At 36.7% G+C, this 20,602-nt stretch overlaps 1 protein-coding gene across 1 annotated transcript in view; it reads right to left on the bottom strand.

Moving 5' to 3' along the window:
• Pgant5 (polypeptide N-acetylgalactosaminyltransferase 5) overlaps positions 1-20,602 on the bottom strand; it is a 325,123-nt gene that overhangs the window by 32,206 nt on the left and 272,315 nt on the right. Inside the window, exon 12 of the mRNA XM_090394846.1 lies at positions 17,950-18,048. Within this exon, the coding sequence (XP_090250972.1) occupies positions 17,950-18,048 (99 nt within the window). The remainder of the gene's footprint in view (positions 1-17,949; positions 18,049-20,602) is intronic.

The raw sequence follows: 20,602 nt of genomic DNA, 5'->3' as shown, positions 1-20,602 counted from the left end.
TAATTTGTTTAGAAAGTCTTTGGAGATTATATATGATAATGTTTTTCCTATATGTGGAGATAAAAGATAGTTAATATTTACAAAGGTAATGTGAGTGGGGAATAAATCCAAGTCACACCTCTCCTCGTGGTGTCCCTCAGGAAACAATGGGTAGATTCCGCAGGCTAATGTGACTGGTTAAACATGTTAGGGCCAATCTCCCAATATATGGATATTAAATGATTACGAAAGGAAATGAGACAATACCAATTACTTCCACACAGACCTGTGCCTCAACTGTTGATACAGTTACTATGAAGACCAAGGATCAAAGCTTTCCAGGAAGTTCTTGGTTCAATAAAGTGTGATCAAATTAAATTATGGAAATCTAATCTCATCTTCAACATATAACATATGGACGTTCAAGAAAACATGAACAATTTTTGAACTACTTAGAGGAGCAAAAAAAGTCAACATAGACATATGTATGCAAGAACATAGATGGAGAGCACTGACAATCATGAAGTGAATGAAACTTCATCAGCTGACAAAAAAATGAGATTTATTTATAACTCAGTAAACAATAGATAGTAGAACTGGAGGGTTAGAATAATACTGAAGCAGATAAAGTAACATTGGTTGAAAAACTGTCTGAAAGAATTCTTCTCGTAACCATAAATACCAACCCACAACTGACAATATTATCCACATATATTCCTACAGAATGTGCTTCACTAGAAGACAAAGACACCTATTATAAAGACCTTTCTGAAGCTATCATGAACATCCCATTCCATAACGTCACACTCACTGGTGGCAATTTTAATGCCTAAATTGGCAAAGATATTGCCAGTACTACTAAAATTGTGGGTAAATATACTTATCATGAAACCATAAATAACAATGGACATTCTTTTATGAACTTCTGCAATAGCCATAACATGGTAATCATCAAAAGCTTTCCAAATTTCCCCACCCAAAAGGAAGACTATGGACCTGGAAACATCCAAATGGATCCATTCCCAAATAGACCACATCCTAATCAGTGGAAAGTGGATCAGATCAATCAAGAACTGTCGAGCATATAATACTGTTGAACTAAACTCTGACCACAGAATAATCAGTGCCCAGATTAAACTTTTACTAAAGGCTTCTAAAAATAACAGGCCTACAACTGGAACAAACTGAATAACCCAGAAATTGCAACATTTTTTTTTTCTGCAGCACATTACAAGACAATATAGAAAAAAACATTCTTAAATATCCAGTTAATGAAAAGTAAGAGTGTCATTGAAGTAATAAACATAACATCCAACAAAATTTTTGGAAACAGCAACAAAAAAGACTGGGAAAAATGGATTACTCCTGAAACTGAAAAGTATGTAGATGAAAGAAAGAAATAAGGCAAGGAAGTCTACAACTTAAACAGGAATGAAATAAATAAAAATAAACTAGACATTTTAAATAACAAGGTCAATGAACTAATGATCAGAGACAAAGAAAATGAAATAAATAAATGCTGCGAGGAACTTGAAAATTATAATAAAACTGGGGATAATAAAAACACTTTTCAAATGATAAACCATATCTGTCATCACAAAACAAAAAGTGGAAATATTGTCACATATGACAACAGTGGACAGACAGCAGTAAATTCGAACTTGATGAAAGAATGGAGAAACTCATTTCAAGAATGCTGATAATCCCCAACATTCAAGCCAGTTAGCAGACCTGCATCTAACCATTACTCTCCCAATAAATTGTGACGACTTCATTGAAAAGGCCAATACAGAGGGTGAAATGTCATGTATTATTTTTTTAATTATAAGTAAAGTAATTACTCCAACACATGTGTTTTTTGTCTCCATAAGTTCTCCACTATGAATGCTGACCACCATGTAACCATAAAAGAAAGAAAAAGTGATTTTATAACATCAACAAAAAGATCATTTTTGTTACTATCTGAAAAAAAAAAGTTAACTGTTGAAAATAAACTTGGTGAAGAGCTGGTCTTGTGTGGAGGGGCAAAGTTTCCCTCCCAGAAACTTGAGTTTATCATCCCTCGAAACAGGCAAACTGGCCAGACCACACACACACACACTTGACAGCCATAATTTACTATGCAGATAGGATTAACTGCCTTATCAAGTGGATTAATTAGGTTTCAAAGGTGCCTAATTACTTGGCCATGATGGGCCACTGAGCTTATCATGCAAGGGAAAATGGGAATGAAATCTGGAAAAAGCATACAAAAAGAAGGCAGGAGAAAAGCTTTTCTCCTGCCTTCTTTTTGCCGGTTACAAACTCTTCGATTAGCACCAATGAACAATCGAGTGACGTACAGCCGGGCATGAGTTTTGAGAACAGCACTAACAAACAGCTGCATGATGTGTTGTCTACTACTCTTACAAAAAAAGAAGATGATGTACTGGACCCGACAGTATTCTGAGGATTACATACAATTCAGTTTCATCAAGGGTGCTGATGACAAACCATTATGTGTTATTTGTTGTGCAGCACTTCCAAACGAGTCCATGAGACCTTCAAAGTTGAAGCAACATTTGGAATTGAAACATCCAAACTACAGTAATAAGCCAATAGATTTCTTTATAAATAAAAAGAGAGAACTAATAGCTACCCAGAAGACTATGTCTTTGAATTTTTCTCAGGGAGCTCAGTCTGAAAACCTTGTAATGGTTTCTTATGAAATATCAAAATTAATTGCTGAAACTGGTTATCCTCACATTTGCCGAGAAATTCATAGTTCCAGCAATGAAAATGTTAGCATCTCGAATATGTGATAAAAAACAGGAGAGCCAAGTAAATATGCTGACACTATCAAATAACACAGTGAAGCGTAGAATCACGGAGATGGCAGATAATATCGAAGAAACTGTCGTAGGTCACTTAAAAGAGTACAATTTTTTTTCCTTGCAAGTCGATGAAAGTACAGACATATCGGACAATGCCAATTTAATGCGTTTTGTGAGATATGATTGTGACAATACAACTCACACAGAATTTCTTTTTTGTAAACCTCTGACAACAAAAACAACAGCTGAAGAAATTTTTAATTCGATTAAAAATTTCAGGTGCATGTACTGGACTTTTTCTGAAGATCAAAGCATAGCACCAGACTGTGTATGGGTGCATTGTAGCATTCACAGAGAAGCACTGGCCATCAAAAGAATGCCATTGCTTTTAAATGCAACTATGCAAGAGTGTGTACAATTTATAAACTTTATAAAATCTCATCCATTGAATTCAAGAATATTCTCTGCATTGTGCAAAGAAATGGGGAGTGAACATAAACAGCATCTTTCACACTGCGAGGTGCAATGACTGTCAAGAGGGAATGTTTTAAGAAGACTTATTGAAATGAAGGATGAAGTTTTAATGTTCTTAGACCAACATTCCCCAATGGCTAGGGATGTAATAACACCGATGCCATTCAAATTTTCATGATGTCAATTGGTTAATCAAGGGTTGCCTACCTTTGTGACATTTTTGATTTTTTTGAATAATTTAAATCTGACATTACAAGGTAGCAATGTAACTGTATTTAAAGTGCAAGAGAAGGTGGAAGCTGTAACAAAAAAACTCCATTTGTGGTCCCATCGTGTGGAAGCAGGGAATTACAAATATTTTACAAAGCTAACAGAATTACAAAAAGAGTATAATGAGTTCCATGCCAGATGAGATTTCAGCTGTTATCAAGGAACATATGCTAGGACTGCAGGCAAATCTGAATGAATACCCCCCCCCCCCCCCAATCAACAGCAACAAAGCATGGAACCCTTTTACAGTGAAAGCAGAATCCGAGACAGAATTGCCAGATTCAGATACGAATCTATAATTGAACTGTCATGTGATATGGCACTCAAAGACATCTTCAACACAATACCACTGATGGATTTTTGGCTGTCTTGCCGTCAGGAGTACCCAGTTTTAGCAGAAAAAGTGATAAAATTTCTAATGCCTTTTGTCACAACCTATAAGTGTGAAACAGGCTTTTCAATACTGATTTTTCTAAAAAATAAATATAGAAACCGATCGGAAATCGAACCGGATTTAAGAATAGAGTTATCATCTTTTCCTCCAAACCTGAAGTTTCCAGTTAACAAACAACAGCATCACACTTCTCATTAATAAATTACTTGGCTTTAGTTTAATTTCTTTATATTTTTGTAAGCGTAAATGCATCTTTATTATAATAATAAAGAATGAAAACTCTATGAACATCAAATCTGTTTTATTTTACCTATTGCCCATAAAAATTTTAGTGGGTCACGAAGATGAAGTATTAAAATAACCGGACCACAGGAAAAAAAGTTTGGGAAACCTTGCCCTACACTTAGGTTGTAAGTCAAATGAAGGATGCACAGGAAGATAGCCTGATGTAAACTGTAAAATCAGGTATAACAAAAATGCTTTTATTTACCATCTATATGCATCACACTACAAAAGAAGGTAGTATCAATTTCCTAATCAGAGACATTAAACTGATTTATTTAATTTACAAAGATGTTTCACTCCTAAATAAATTCAGTACAAGTCTTTAGGATTCTTTAACCAAATTGAATAACTGCTCTAGCAAATTTGGTACGATAATCAGCAATAAAAATAAACTATGACAATACGTGGTCTTTTTATGAACCTAGAGAACAAGATCTTTCAGCTATTTGAGGACAATTTTTAATAAAAATAGCAAATTAAGTAAGGAAATTGATAACAGAATAAGCAAAACATGTATTATGGGAACCAACCCAACTGAATAAATTTACAGAAAATTTAGGAAAAATTGATCAAAATACTAAACAACATACAAGAACAGCTCTCAAAGCAATATTATCATTATACGGGCACCTCCATGGAGCTTGAAGCCTCATCGCAGGAGACATAAATCTCACAATCTACCATACCTTTCCTTGAACCCATTAACAGACAAAGCAAACTGACTGTAGCAACCCATTCCACTCATTCACTACTCTCCAAGCAAAAAATCTAGTCCTCATACCCCCTACTGACCACACCTTTATTCAACTTCCATGGATGACTCCTTGTTCTGGTCCCTCTAGCCAAATGCTGAAACATTTCCCTTGCATCTATCCTATAAAACCCTTTAAACAACTTAAATGTTTCTATCATATCCCCTCTTTTTATCCTATCAACCAACTTCTGTATTACACACATCCTCAATCTATCCTCATAGAGCACATTCCACAGGCAACTCATCATCTTGGTCACTCGCCTTTGAATTCTCTCCATCACTTCCACATCCCCAAGAAACCCAGAGGACCAGACTCGAGCACAGTAATCCAGATGTGGGTGTATCAAGGCCTTATAAAGAGGAATTACAACTTCCTTATCTCTACTTGTTAATGTGTTCTTCACTAGCCAAGTAATCTTATGTGCTACCTCAGCAAACTTTAACTCTCTGTCTACCACCCCCCCTAAAACTCTACCTTCATCTATTTCCTGGAGTAAAGTGCCATCAATGTGATAAACTGCTTGTAATCTATTTATCTCAAAGTGCATAACTTTACATTTCTCAACATTAAACTGACACCCATTAACTTTTGCCCATACTGACAGCCCATTTAAATCGTCCTGCAAGCTCTCCACATCGCCTTGATTAACTATTACTCTACGTAATTTCACATCATCAGCAAACAACTAAATATTTCCTTTCGGGTTATTTCCTATGTCATTTATGTACAAATTAAACAGTAATGGTCCCAGCACTGAATTTTGTGCCACACCATTAGTCACCTGTTTTCGCCTTGATTCTGCCCCTCCATATACCACTTTTAATATCTGTCCAGCAGCCATCATCTTATCCACTTAACCAGTGTGATATCCACCCCCATTTGTTCTAATTTCCATAAGTGTTCCATATGATATTCTGTCAAATGCCTTTGCAAAATCATTGTGTAGCCATTTCCTTTATTCAACTCAGTTGTTACTCCATTATAAAAAATTAGTAAATAACGTATAATTTGACAAAACACGTTACAGATAAGTATGGCACCTGTGCGAAGGAAAATGGCGGCCAGTAATGAAGGTTCGCCATCCTTATCAAAGAACGGTAGCATAAAAGAAATAAGTCAGTGTACTAGCTGTGAAATGTACGCTTTGCGGAGTGCGGTCGGAGTGCGGTTAGATGATAATAAAGGATTGAATGTGTGTAGAAAATGTAGGGAGAATGCGGAATTGAAGTGTATTTCGGATCGTGAGTGTGATATTTTTGTCAACCTTCAGAATGAAGGAAATAGGGATATGACAAGAAACAGCAAGGTTGTACATGAAAATTGTGAGAGTGTGAATGTAGAAAGTGTGAATGATAGTATAAATGGTTTCTCAGAGAACAAAAAAAGATGAGATAGATGCATTGAGTGAGATCGCGTTGTTGAATAGTGCGATAGAAAGAGCAAAACAGCAGCTAGAGTGCATGAACAAAAGTAGACCGAATGAACCAACCAATAATAAAAGGTATGACAGGAAAAATAGACGTATGAATGTGAACATGAACAAAATGAAGGATAGAGTGCTGTATGGAGACTCGTTAGTACGAGGTGTGTTAGTAGAGGATTTGACAAAATCGTACCAACCTGGTGCGACTATAAAGGACGTAACTGCGTCTATTAGAGAGCAAAAGGAAAGGGTGAAAGAAATGATTGTTGTGGCAGGTACGAATGATTTGAAAGGAGATAAAATGGAAATGATAGAAGACCTGAATGAATTGTTTGAGGTAGCAAAAGAAAAGAGTGAGAGAGTTAGAATGATTAGTCTTTTGCCACGGTATGACAGTGAAATGTTTAAAAGGAGGGCTATAATTGCAAATGACTTTATGTGTGGGTTATGTATGACGAGTGGTGTGGAATTTGTGGATGTGTGGAGTGAGTTTGATGGGCGAAAGGATCTATATAAGATGGATGGCTTGCATTTGAATGGTTATGGTGTAAGAAGACTTGAGAAGGTGTTGCTGAATGTAGTGGATGTGCAAATTCAGGGAAACTAGATTTGTTAGGGGGGGGGGGGGGAGTAGAGATACAGTCCTTATGGAGGCAGTTGAATGTAAGAATGAATATAATATGCCAGAGCAAATAAGGACAACAAATCTGAGTGGGATAGTTAATATAAGGCATCAAGGTAGGATTGGGGCTAATGGGGGTCTTAAATTCGTGTACACTAATACTAGGAGTATTAGGAACAAGAAGGAAGAGTTTTTGGCCATGGTTGGCACTTCCAGACCACAGGTTATAGGTATTAATGAAACATGGCTGACTGTAGATGATATAACTAGTGAGATTGAATGTGATGGGTATAGTGTGTTCAGGAATGACAGAGAGAATAAAATGGGGGGAGGAGTATTGTTGATGATAGCTGATGAGCTCCAGCCAAGGAGAATAGAAGTTGAATTGCAGGATAGAGAAAAGAGCACATTTGAGGCCATTTGGTGTGAGACTGTGGCTAGCAGAACTAAATATACAATTGGGTGCTGCTATAGACCAGGTGATGGAAAAGATGGTGGTGAGAGTATGCACAAGCAAATAGAAGAAATGGGTGGAAGGAGGGTGATTATTATGGGAGATTTCAACTATGGTCGCATTGATTGGAGTGAGGAGAGGACACACGGGAGGAAGGAACTGGATTTTATGCGGTTATTAAGGGATAACTATCTGCGACAGCATGTAATGGAAAATACTAGGGGTCAGAGAGTGCTTGACCTAGTAATTACATCTGAGGATTTGGCTGTAACAAATATGACCACATTGCCACCAATCGGTGAGAGTGATCATCGGGTCTTAACTTGGGAGGTGGCTAAAGGTGTAGAATTTTCAATTAAGACAGGGTACATGTGGAATTATCGGGCTGGAAAGTATGACAAGCTTAGGAGTTTGATTGGTTCAGTGCCATGGCATGTACAACTGCAAGGACTAGAAGTTGATAGTGCATGGGAGGTAGTTAAGAAGGGCTTGCATGAAGCAATGGCTGACTGTATACCTAGAGTCCGAATAATAAATCAAGTAGGGGTTAAATGGATGAATAACACCATTAAGCTTGAGTTGCAAAAAAAGAAACAACTATGGAGAGAATTTAAGGAGAAGGGTGACCGGCAGGCACATGAACGGTATAAAGTGCAGGCCAGAAGGGTGACGAGTGTGGTAAGAAAAGCAAAAAAGGATTAAGAAAGAACATTGGCCATGCAGGCTAAAGAGAATCCTAAACAGTTTTTTAGTTATGTAGCAAGTAAAAGGAAAAATGTACATGGCAGATTGATTTTAAAGAATGCCGATGGTAGGGAGGTAACTGAATCAGTTGAGATAGTTGAGTTACTGAGTGAGCACTTTGCAAAAGTATATCATCCAGGTGGTGACATTGCAGAAACGAATAAACCAGTAGATTATACGGGAATTGTGGTTAATGAAGTGGAGGTGAGTAGTCTATTGCATAACCTCAATGTCAATACATCTGTGGGATTGGATGGTATACCAGCTTGTGTTGTACGAGAAGCAGCTAAAGAATTGTCAGTACCCTTGACCATTTTGTTTAATTTGAGTCTCGGGTCTGGGTTAGTCCCGAGCGGGTGGAAAGAGGGGAAAATAGTTCCACTACATAAAGGTGGTTCCAAGACTGCTGTTGTAAATTACCGACCGATTAGCATATCAGGAATCATTGTCAAGGTCTTAGAGAAAATAGTCAAGAGGAAAATACAAGATTGGATAGAAGAAAATGGGATACTGTATCGGGGACAGCATGGTTTTGTGAAGGGCAGGTCATGCCTCAGTAACTTGCTCACGTATTATAACACAGTGACGGCTGAACTGGATAAGGGTAATGGGTTTACGGTGATTCTACTGGACCTTGCCAAGGCCTTTGACAGGATTCCACATGGAATTCTAATCAGTAAATTGCAGCATATGGGAATGGACATAGGGTTGGTGAGATGGATGGGAGGGTGGTTGACGGAGAGATATCAGAGAGTGGTTTACTCGGGAGTAGAGTCCACAAGATGGCCCGTGACTAGTGGTGTGCCACAAGGATCTGTTCTTGGACCACTGCTGTTTAATTTGTTCATAAATGATATAGGAAATGATCAGAGAGGAACAGTTCATTTGTTTGCAGATGATGCGAAGTTGGGTAGGGCAATAGTGAATGCAGATGACGTCAAAATTTTGCAGGATGATTTGGATAGATTGGAGGTCTGGGCTAAGGAGAATGGATGTCAGTTTAATGTGGCAAAATGTAAGGTTATGCATTTTGGGGTGAAAAGATTGGCGGCAGTTTACTGCATTGGTGGAACCGTGCTCCAGGAAATTGATGAGGCACGAGATTTAGGAGTGTTGGTAGATAAGGAATTGAAATTTAGGGGACACATTGCAAAAGTGACCAAAACAGCTCATCAAATCACTTGGTTGCTGAAGAATACGTTGACAAGCAGAGACAAGCAGGTTATTGTTCCTCTGTATCGAGCCTTGATAAGACCCCATCTAGACTACTGTGCTCAGATTTGGTCACCTAGGTTTCTTCTTAATGGGGAGGAGGTGGAGAGGATCCAGAGGCGAGTGACCAAGATGATAGCAGGTCTGTGGAATGAACCGTATGAGAACAGGTTGAGGATTTGTGGGTTGCAAAAATTGGTTGATAGGCGGAGGAGGGGAGATATGATTGAGACATTCAAATTACTGAAGGGTTTCTATAAAATTAATTCAGAAGATATTTTTGAGAACAGGGCTGGTTGTGGGAGGACTAGGGGACATCCATGGAAACTGGGCAAAAGTGTGGTTAGTAAAGGTGTTAGAGCTGGGTTCTTTACTTTTAGAGTAGTGAATGAGTGGAATGCGCTCCCTGAATCTGTGGTGGATGCTGTGACAGTGAATGAGTTTAAGGCGAGGTATGATAGATACTGTATGAATGTCAAATAGTTGTGATGAATATGATTTGGGGCCTCCCTCGATGAGTCTAATGACTCCCTGGAGTTGCACGTAATAATAGTAATAATAAATTACTAACGCATGACTGACCACGTTGACCTTCATACAGTATCATATTTTTATCTACCCATTCTTGAATTCTCTTTTTTTATCAATTTTTCTAGTACTTTTACCACTATGTCTGAGATACCGATTGGTCTATAATTTGCTACTGTAGTCTTAGAACCTCCCTTATGCAAAGGAATAATTTTGTCCTCTTTCAAACACTTCCTTGGAACTCCACCAGAGCTGAGATTTAAACAGCTTAGTCAAAGGCATTGCCATTTCTCAAGCACATTCTCAAAAAACCCTAGTTGATATCCCATCTAATCCCACAGCTGTATTTATTGGGTTGGCAAATAAGTTCGTTTGGTTTATGCATTAGTACAAGTTTACGCCACCTCACCTGTCGCTATTGTTGTGCTACCGTGCAACACTATTGCACAGTTGAAAGGCGACATTTCACATAACCTTTCAGTGAATTTTCATTCAGCCTACTTCAGTTGCGTGTGTGTAACATATTTTTAGAAATGGAAGGAAATAACATACATCACCGGCATATTTTGCTTTTTTATTTCAAAAAAGGCAAATGAGCTGCAGAGGCCCATAAAAAATATGCAGCGTATATGGGGATGGCGCCTTAACAATGCGTATGCCAAAAGTGGTTTGCCAAATTCCGTTCTGGAGATTTGGACATCAGTGATGCACCGGTCGCCGACCTAGGTTGATTTGAGTGTTGTGAAGGATATCATCGACAAAACTCCATCACAAACAGTGTGGGAAATTGCTGCAGTATTGAACATACCCCATACATGTATTGAAAACCATTTGCACAAGCTGGGACATGTTTCAAAACTCAATGTTTGGGTGCCACATGAATTGACAGAGGCCAATATGACTGCTCGCATATCTATCTGTGATTCGCTGCGACGTCGCCAAGAAAACGACCCATTTTTGAAGGGATGATTATGGGAGATGAAAAATGGGTCATGTATGATAACGTGGTACGTAAAAGATCATGGGGGCACAAGAGCAAACAGCTGCAAACAACCTCAAAAGCGGGATTGCACCCGAAGAAGATCATGCTCTCTGTGTGTGGTAGGATAAAGGCGTTGTCCACTACGAGGTGTTAATGTCAGGCAGAATGATTGATTCAACTGTCTATTGCTCACAGTTAATGCAACTGGCATGTGCAATTAGCACAAAACGTCCTCAATTAGCAAATCGGAAAGGAGTTGTCTTTCACCAAGAAAATGCCAGACTCCACACATCATTAACAACCCGGAGTAAATTGTTACGTCTTGGCTGGGATGTTTTGCCACAACCTCCATATTCACCGGACCTGGCACCTTCCTATTACCACTTATTCCGATTGTTGCAGAATTCTCTGAATGGGAAACCTTCACTGTCAAAAGACACCTGGATCAGTTTTTTGTCAGTAAACCTCAAGAGTTTTATGAACGTGGCATAATGAAGTTGATGGACAGATGGCAAGAGATCATTGATAAAGAGGGTCAATATATAACTGACTAGTATGTATTATATATATTAAATAAAATGTGTTTCATTCCACTATGAAAAACCAAACAAACTTATTTGTCAACCCCATACATTGAGATTCTGCAATATCCCAGGAAACTCCTATTCACCCACCTCTGTTCCCCCATTAGTATCTGTCACATGCTTGCAAAGTGGTCACTCAGTAACTCAACTATTTTATCTGCTTATGTCTCCTAGTGACCATCACCACTCATTAAGGTTAATCTTCCATAGTCATGTAAAATTGTAATATTTTTTTGTCTGGGGCAATAGTAAAATTGTAAAGTTTTGATGTCATTACTTCTTAGAATGTGGCAATTCAAAGTAACTCTTGCTCGCCTTATATTTAATCCTCCATACTGGATTGATTGCTATCAAACAAAGCTATATTACAATGCAATTTTCCTCTATCTTAATTTGTGTCACCCCTTTCTTCCTATCGTATGTGTAGCAGACTTTAAATATAGTTATTGCTGGCTACACAATTGCGACTTATTCAATTTCTCACACTCTTCAGTCTGACAAATTTCTTTTATGACTGAACCAGTCAGACTGAACAACAGAGAGTGAGGAATCGTAAAATGGATTAAAAGCTACATCAAGTCTAAGTTCTCTTATCCTTACAGCAGATCGTGGCAATATCTAATTAAGGTTCGTAAATTTTTTAAGATAGAGCATTGGCAGAATGTTGAATAAGAATGTTGTTCAACAAACATTAATTCTAACTAGAAAGTTGAAATTATACACTAGACAAATAATGGAGAATAGCTATTTCTCCCAGCTTAACTAACTTTAGAAAAATACATCATCATCAAATTCCTGCCATGTACCCTCAAGGGGTGTACAGGATATGACAGTACTACATGAAAAATTTACATCATTACTAACTTCCTATCAACAATTTTCCTCCAAATCAGTCTGTTACTTGTCAGAACTCCAACATTACCAGATCTTATATTTCTATCGTCTAAGGCACTTTGTACCGTATCAATCCACCTATATCTTGGTCTTCCTCTGGGTCATTTTCCTGCCAACTTGGCAGAGAACACTTGTTTTGCTAATCTTTCCTCGCCCATCTGTTCAAGTGACCATACCACCTGAGATTAGCTCTGCTAGCGCATTCCTGGATGCTGACAATGTCACGTTCTTTCCTCATATTCTTGTTTTTAATATGATATTGGCAGTGATGCCACCTGTTCACGCCTCTAATCTTTCTCAGGACTCTCATATCTGCGGTCTCCAGTCTTTGGTCAAGTGTTTTACTTCTAACAAAGCTCTCAGATCCATAAGTTAAAACTGGTTTGAAAACTGTCTTGTATACAGCTAATTTAGTGTTCCGACTAATTTCTCTATTATTCCATATGAATTTATTCAATTGACTTCCTAACATACCAGCTTTGTTGATTCTGTTGTCTATTTCCATATTTAATTTACCATCTTCACTAAAAATACTAAAAATTGTGCCTAAGTAGCTGAAATGTTTTACTTGTTCCACAGGTTCTCCATTCACAACACAGTTGACATTTTCAATGATTCTGCCTATTTTCATTGTCTTTGTCTTTTTATTGCTGACCCTCATACCATATCTATTACAACAGTTATTCAATTTAGTCTGAGAATCTTGCAGACTTGTAGCGGATTTATTTAGAAGTATAACATTCATCCGCATAAAGCAAAGAGCTGACATTAACATCTCCAATTTTGATATAATGTTTAATACCACTTTCCTTCATAATGTGATCCATATAGATAATGAATAACAGAGGGGATAATGTACATCCTTGTCTCACAGCAGATTTAACATTAAACCATCTTCCTGTACTTCCTTCAATTCTAACTGCTGACTTACAATTCAAATAAAGACTAAGTATTGCTTGATATAATGCCCCATTGACAAAATATATACCTGTAGCGTTTGAATCGTGTTGAATTGCTTCTCTCTTGGCACCTTGTCATATGCCTTTTCCAAATCATCAAACCTTAAATACAGATCTTTGTTATATTCCCATGATTTCTCAACTATTTCTCGTAAAGTGAAATTCTGATCCTGACAGCCTCTATTTGACCTGAATCCAGCTTGTTCTTCACCAAGCTTTTCTTCCACAATTCTTCTCAACCGTTTCTCAAGTATACTTGCATATATCTTACCAGGAACACTCAATAGGGATATACCTCTGTAATTCTCACATTCAGTTTTATTTCCCTTTTTATATATAGGTACTATGAGAGCTCTACTCCAATCATTGGGAATTCGTCCCTCTGTCGAGGCATTTTGAACTATGCAGTGCAGCCACTGTAAGACTTTTATACAACTATACTTCAGCATTTCTGGTCGAATATCATCTACGCTTGCTGCATTTCCACATTTCAAGCCTTTGATCGCTTTTTCTACTTCAACTATGGATATGTATTCCTGACTGCATGCTTGGTCAGTGTTTTTTTTTATCACTGTGCTGTTATCACTACTTATTTCATTTAGCAAATTTTCAAAGTAATTTCTCCATACTTTAAAGGTATCTTTTTCTCCCATTTTCATTTCACGTTTATCATCTCTAACTCCTTTTACAGCACTCTTTCCTCCATTTCTAAACTTCTTCAACAGGCTACCAAAATATTTTGCCACCTTTCTGGTATTTATTTGCTATGTTCTTGCCAAAGTCCTCCCATGACTTTTGTTTAGCTAGTTTTACACAATGTTTAGCATTCTTGCATTTGTCTCTGTATTCTCTAAGAGCACAAGCTGACATTTGACAGGAGCTTTTGATATGGTTTCTTCTTTTCCTTCACTGCCTCTTTAACTTCCTGTGCCCACCATTGGAGTTCTAATTTTTCTATCCTTGCAGACAACTTCACCACATGCCTCTCTAGCTGAATCAATCAAGGCTTTCTTCAAGGCTTGCCACTGAATCTCCAAGGTTTGATTCCTGTTCTCAAACTCTTTCATTTTTTCTTCAATGATCTTTGTGTATTTTAGTCTACAGTTCACATCTGAGAGCTGCTCAACTTTTATTCGCTTTAAAACTTTCTTACATGTTATTCTTTTCAATGTGAAATTCAATTTTATCCTGCTCAAGACTAAATAGTGATCACTTTCAATTTCAAATTCTCTGTACACTCTGGTGTCCTGCACCAGGGAGAAAACATCACTATCAACAATAACATAGTCAATGAGACTTTTCTTATTCCTTGATTCTTCTCCGCATGTGAATTTGTGCACATTTTTATGTTGGAACATGGTTTAGTAATAACCAGTCCATGTCCTGAGCAGAAATCCAACAGGTATTTGCCATTATTATTAGCTTTGCTCTTTTCTCCAAATTTTCCCAAAATATTTTTGTATGTATGACAATCATTTTCTACTCTGCTATTTAGATCCCCAACAAGGACCAACTTTTCCTTTTTCATTGTGTCAGTAGCTTTCTCTAGAGCCTCAAAAAATTACTCCACTTCTACCTTAGTAGAACCTTCTGTGGGACCATAGGCACAAATATGTCTCATTGTCTAGTTCCCCATTCTGATATTTGCCCAAATCACTCTATTTGACACTGCCTGCCATTCAAGAAGATGAGCCTCGTATTTTGTGTTGAATACTATGGCTACTCCTTTTCCCTGATTGTCATTGCCTGAATATAACATTTTATATTTATTGCTCAGAAAGATCACACCAGTTTTGGTCTTTTTTGTTTCAGTCACCCCTATTATGTCGATCTGGTACTTATCTAATTCCTCAGCTAGCTCCATTTCTTTGCCATTCAGGCTTCTTATGTTGATAGTACCGATCTTTAACTCTGGTGATGTTGAGTTGGAGCGTGTTTTCAGATTTGTTTCAGTGGCTGACTTTTCGCTGTTCACCCTGGTTCCCTGGCGAAAATAACGGGGGTCTTGTTTAACCAGGCGACACTCCAGCCGGCATGAAATTTTGTCATGTTGTACCATCATTATGTATTTCAAAAAAAAAAAAAAAAAAAAAAAAAAAAAAAAAAAAAAAAAAAAAAAAATCAGCTAACGCCTTTTTATTCCCGTATACGGGAGTAGGCGAGGCCATTTAGCCCTATCTAAATTTTGGAGACTGAGTGGGCAGTTCAATCTCCACTGGTACCAATCAGAGATAGATGGCCCAAGGCTATCACTAATTAAGCGGTACTCAGTGAAGAGAGACGGCTCAAATGTGCCGCCATCTCGTGGTCCCTAACCCTAACATATTTAATGTCTGAAATAATGTGGGTTCTACGGTCATTTTTCTCGAGTTTACAGGACGAAAAACCCGAGTTTCCGGGAGGAAAAACCTGCTTGCCCGTGCCAGAGATCGACTAACTCGGGAACCGGTCGAAAAAAGGCTTAGAAAAATTTCCTCTAGTCGCCGACTAGACTCGAAACCAAGACTTCCTTCGTGCGGCCAAGCGCCGTGGTTGGCAAACACCACATCCACTGAGCTACACAGGCTCTTCATTATGTATTTTGGTAAAATATATACATTTCTGCCTACATGCAACTCTAACACACTACTCAGCATTCTACAGAATTAGGACAGACTCTTGCTTAACACATACATAGAGTTATACCTATTTATAATCCAAGAACATAGATATGATGTGGTTATTCACAGTTTTTAATTTATAAACAGTCCTTCACTATGAAAAACCTTTCCATCGGAACATCTCATGTCTTTGGCTTGATTTGGATACTTCTTTCTTTAACTTGGATGTTTCAGAATGCTATATACTGTTGCGGTTGTCATGGCCCGAGTAGTAAATGATATCCTTCCTTTTTCCTTGGTTTAGGAAAAAGGTGGCTTCATGTTGTTTACACCAGTAGGTAGTTGGGCAGACTATGATTTCACCTTCGACGTATGTCCATCGGATCCCAGTCGTTTGTGCTTGAGATCACAGGGAACGAGGCCTGCTATACTTTGGGATACATTGGCAGACATGCCTTGGGAACTGCCCGGAGAACTTCAGGAAAAAGGACCATTGACAAAACTCTAACGATAAACCATGAATGTATTCTCAGGGTCATGAAGTCTGAGCTACAAAAGAACTTCCAGTCATCTCATCCTTCCTTCCTCTTCCCCTTAAAATTTCTCCTCATTCTTTGTCTCGACTCCTGAAATGTCCATGATCACCATCCAGCACGATGATATCATGTGTGTGTTCTCTTTTGCCGAAAGTCTTTGTTTTAGGTGCCTAAATGTTCACAAGTTGTTGTGAACCTTTCTTTTTTCGATGTGCTTATCTCATTTCTTCTTTAATCCGGCCAGCTTAATATCCTTTTTTTCTTTCTTTTCTGACTCACTATACTAATAAGGCATAATCCCTTTCTGCTGTTTTTAAACACTATAGTCACATAGGTAACATCGAATACATTACATGAAGTAGTTAATTAACCCCCCACCCTAAAAAAAACAAAACAAAACATCAAATTTTATTTAATATTTTGATTTGAAGCATGATAAGTTAACTAAATTAACTTATCATGCGAGATTTTAGTCATTCTCTCTCTTACTTGTCATGTAATGAAAGAACTCTTCGGGATTTCTTTTGGCCTGCTCGGCTAAATTCTTCTCATAATCTGATTTTGCCTTCCTTGCCTAAGCCTTGTACTATTCATGAGTTTGCTAGTCACCTTTCTCTTTATATACCTTCCACAGCATTTTCTTCTTCTGTTGCTCGTGCTTAATGATATTACTCATCCATCTAACTCCTACTCAATTAACCCTCCTTACCCTAGGTATACAATTTAATACTGCTTCCTCTAGATGATCCTTAACTATATTTCATGCACTACTAACATCCTTACCCTGCAACGTTTTATGCCATGGAACAGATTTAAGCTAGGATTAATACATGCTTAGGAAGCTTCTTCCTAAGCATGTATTAATCACCTCCCTTGTAGTTCCACAAATATCCCTTATTGATAGAATATTCCTCATATTTTACAATTTCCAAAGTCAAGACCATATAGTCACTTTCACCAATTGGAGGCAATGCTGTCAATATTAGATATATCATATAAGACTTCACAACTAACAGATTAACTGGAAAGAAACTGTTGAGAAGAGGCTAGTTATTAAGATAAAGTAGCTTGTAAACAGCATGTGCTTCTTGTAATACTATCATAGTATCCTTTACTACCCAGAAACACATATCATGAAATGACAACAAAGTGCTCTGCTTTCACTTTTTAAGATTGATATTTACAAGATTCATTATTTTATTAATCAGAATAAAACTAACTATATGAATGCTGTTATGCTATTAATATACAGTTATAAATATATGTCAGTTTATAAATAATTAACAAGGTGCGTATTCTTTTTTATTGATTATATGGGAATATTTATTTTCTCAAGTAATCAGAATTGATGTAAATACCACATATTTATAATAATGTATATTTATTTATCAAAATGTATTTAATATTTCCTGCAAGGATTAGAAAAAATAATAAAAGCTACCTGATTGCCTCCTAAACCATGACATGAACCCATGGCCACATTTTCTCCACTCTTTCGGCCAAATGTGTCCAAACAGTTGCCAGTCTGTACATTTTTTATCTGAAATAAAGAAATAATTAACAATTACTGAAAAGTTTATTTTCCTAATTTTATAAGGAGGTTCTAAATTAAACTTGCATTATACAATATGCTTCTAAAAAGATGCTTCATTTTCAATTGTTAATGTATTGCATTTGGTCTTTTTATTGCTGATTTTCATGCAAAATTTGTTGCAGCACTTGCATTAGATGTATTTAGGAGTACAACGTCATCTGCATAAAGCAAAGAGCTAGGTTTGACATCTCTAATTCTAATATCAGATTTGATGTGACTTTCTTTCATAATGTGATCCATATAGATAAGTAAGACTGGAGATAATATGCATCCTTGTCTTACCCATGATTTTACACCATCTTCCTGTATTTCCTTCAATTCTAACTGCTGACTGACAACTTAAATATAGACTGTGTTTTGCTCTGTATAATGTTCCCATTCACCTCATATAATTATAGTGTTTTGAAAAGCTTTTCTCTGGGCATCTTGTCATATGCCTTTTCCAGATCTACAAAACTTGAGTACAGATCCTTGTCATATTCCCACAATTTCTCAACTATTTGTCTTAAAGTGAAAATCTGATCTTGACAACCTCTATTAGGCCTGAACTCAGCTTGTTCTTCTCCAAGTTTCTCTTCCAAAATCTTTCTCAACCTCTTTTCAAGTATGCTTGTATAAATCTAACCTGGAACATTTAGTAGAGAAATTCCTCTATAATTCTCACATTCGGTTTTATTCCCTTTTTTTATAGATATATACTATGGGAGCTCTACTCCAATCATTGGAAATTCGACTTTCTGACCAAGCCCTCTGAATTATGCAGTGTAGCCACTGCAAAACTTTTATACCTCCATACTTAAGCATTTCTGGATGTCATCCAGAAATGCTTATCATCATCTATTCCAGCTGCCTTTTCACATTTCAAGTTTTTGACAGCTTCTTTCTACTGTAAGTATTGATATGTACTCCTCTTTGCATTTGTCTTGAAAATTTTCTAGTATGGTTCTATCACTGCTTGGTTTGTTTAACAGTCTTTCAAAGCAATTACTCCAAACATCTAGGATATCTTTATCTTCAGTTTTCATGTCACCTTTAATTCCTTTTACAGTACTCTCTTTCCTCCATTTCTAAGCTTCTTCTATAGTCTCCAAAACATTTTGCTACCTTCTTCCCATGACTTTTGTTTAGCTACTTTTACACACAGCTTAGCTCTCTTACATTTTTCTCTATATTCTTTTAAGGCATCTGCCAACTTATTTGTTAGTAACTTTTGGTAAGCTTTCTTCTTTTCCAGGACTGCTTCTTAAACTTCTTGTGTCCACCATGGTGTTCTTATTTTTCTATCCTTATGTATTTCTATATTCAAATACAAGAGTATACTCTTGTATTTGAAAGGGAAGATCTTTAAGAGAAATTAAAATAGCAACATTCAAATTATATACAATAAAGTATGTCAATATAGATTGCAGAAAACTTTGTAGCAATCTAATTACTGTCAGAAGTTCCAAGATATTTTTACATATATTGCAAAATGCATCTTTGTCTTCATAGTGCAATCACTTGAATTTCTTGAGCCATTTGTTTTGGAAAGCATGTCTTCTTGATGACACAACAGACCTCTTCTCTCTACTGTTTTCAATGTTTGACCCTTTGCACTATTTTACAAAAGTGTACTTTGTGTCAACTTCAATTTCTTGTGCATAATGAAGGGGAAATTTATATAACTTACCCATAAAAACAATTCAACAGGAAAGACAAGTAATAAAATTCTCTCTCTCTCACACACAGAGAGAGAGAGAGACAGCAAGAAAGCAGTTGACACTCGCTAGAACCAGACTCACTTTTCATGATATGTCATTCATATGATTGGTTTCCAACTCAGCTTTGTAAGATAATTATATTTTTTAAATAGCAGTATTAAAAAGCCTTTTCATTAGGTACAATGTTTAAGTATATAATCACACTAAGCTAATTCATGTTGTGAATTGTTAAAATAAAGTTACAACAATAGCATAATACAACTCCACACCTCTTATGGATTAAAAAGGGCATGAAAAGAATATAAATTCATTTTATTTTGTATTATAGTTGGCAGTAAAGCAAATGAAAATCAGTGTTGTTAAATTAATTTTTTTTCTTTAATGGTATCTCTGATTTTTCTTTAAGAAGAATGGTGAAAACTTGCTAGTTATGCACAATAAAATCTTGTTTTGACTTTTCTCAATTATTTATTACAAAATTAACCATCAATAGGTTTAAAACGACCAGTAGGTTTAAGTTCAGAACAGAGGATGAGAGATAAATAGTACCACCTGTTGTCATAGACTGGAATTACTTTACCTTTTGAAAACAGGAGCGAGATATCTTTCAGAGCATCTTCATGACAAAGTAACTTTTAGAAGATAGGAAGGGTACAAATAGTCTATGAAGGAATTAACTTATTAAATGAAGTATATAGAAATAAAACTTCTTTAATAAATTTATGTTAGTCATCCATAATAAAATAACCTGACAGTGAATTAGAATGATATTTTAAAATTATGTGAAAAAAATCAGCTAA

This window comes from Typopeltis vanoorti, chromosome 6 (assembly GCF_054136105.1).
Source record: "Typopeltis vanoorti isolate ZY-2024b chromosome 6, IOZ_Tvanoo_1.0, whole genome shotgun sequence".
Lineage (NCBI taxonomy): Eukaryota > Metazoa > Arthropoda > Arachnida > Uropygi > Thelyphonidae > Typopeltis > Typopeltis vanoorti.
Note: the sequence above shows the minus strand (reverse complement) of the source record. Positions and strands in the feature narration are given on the sequence as shown.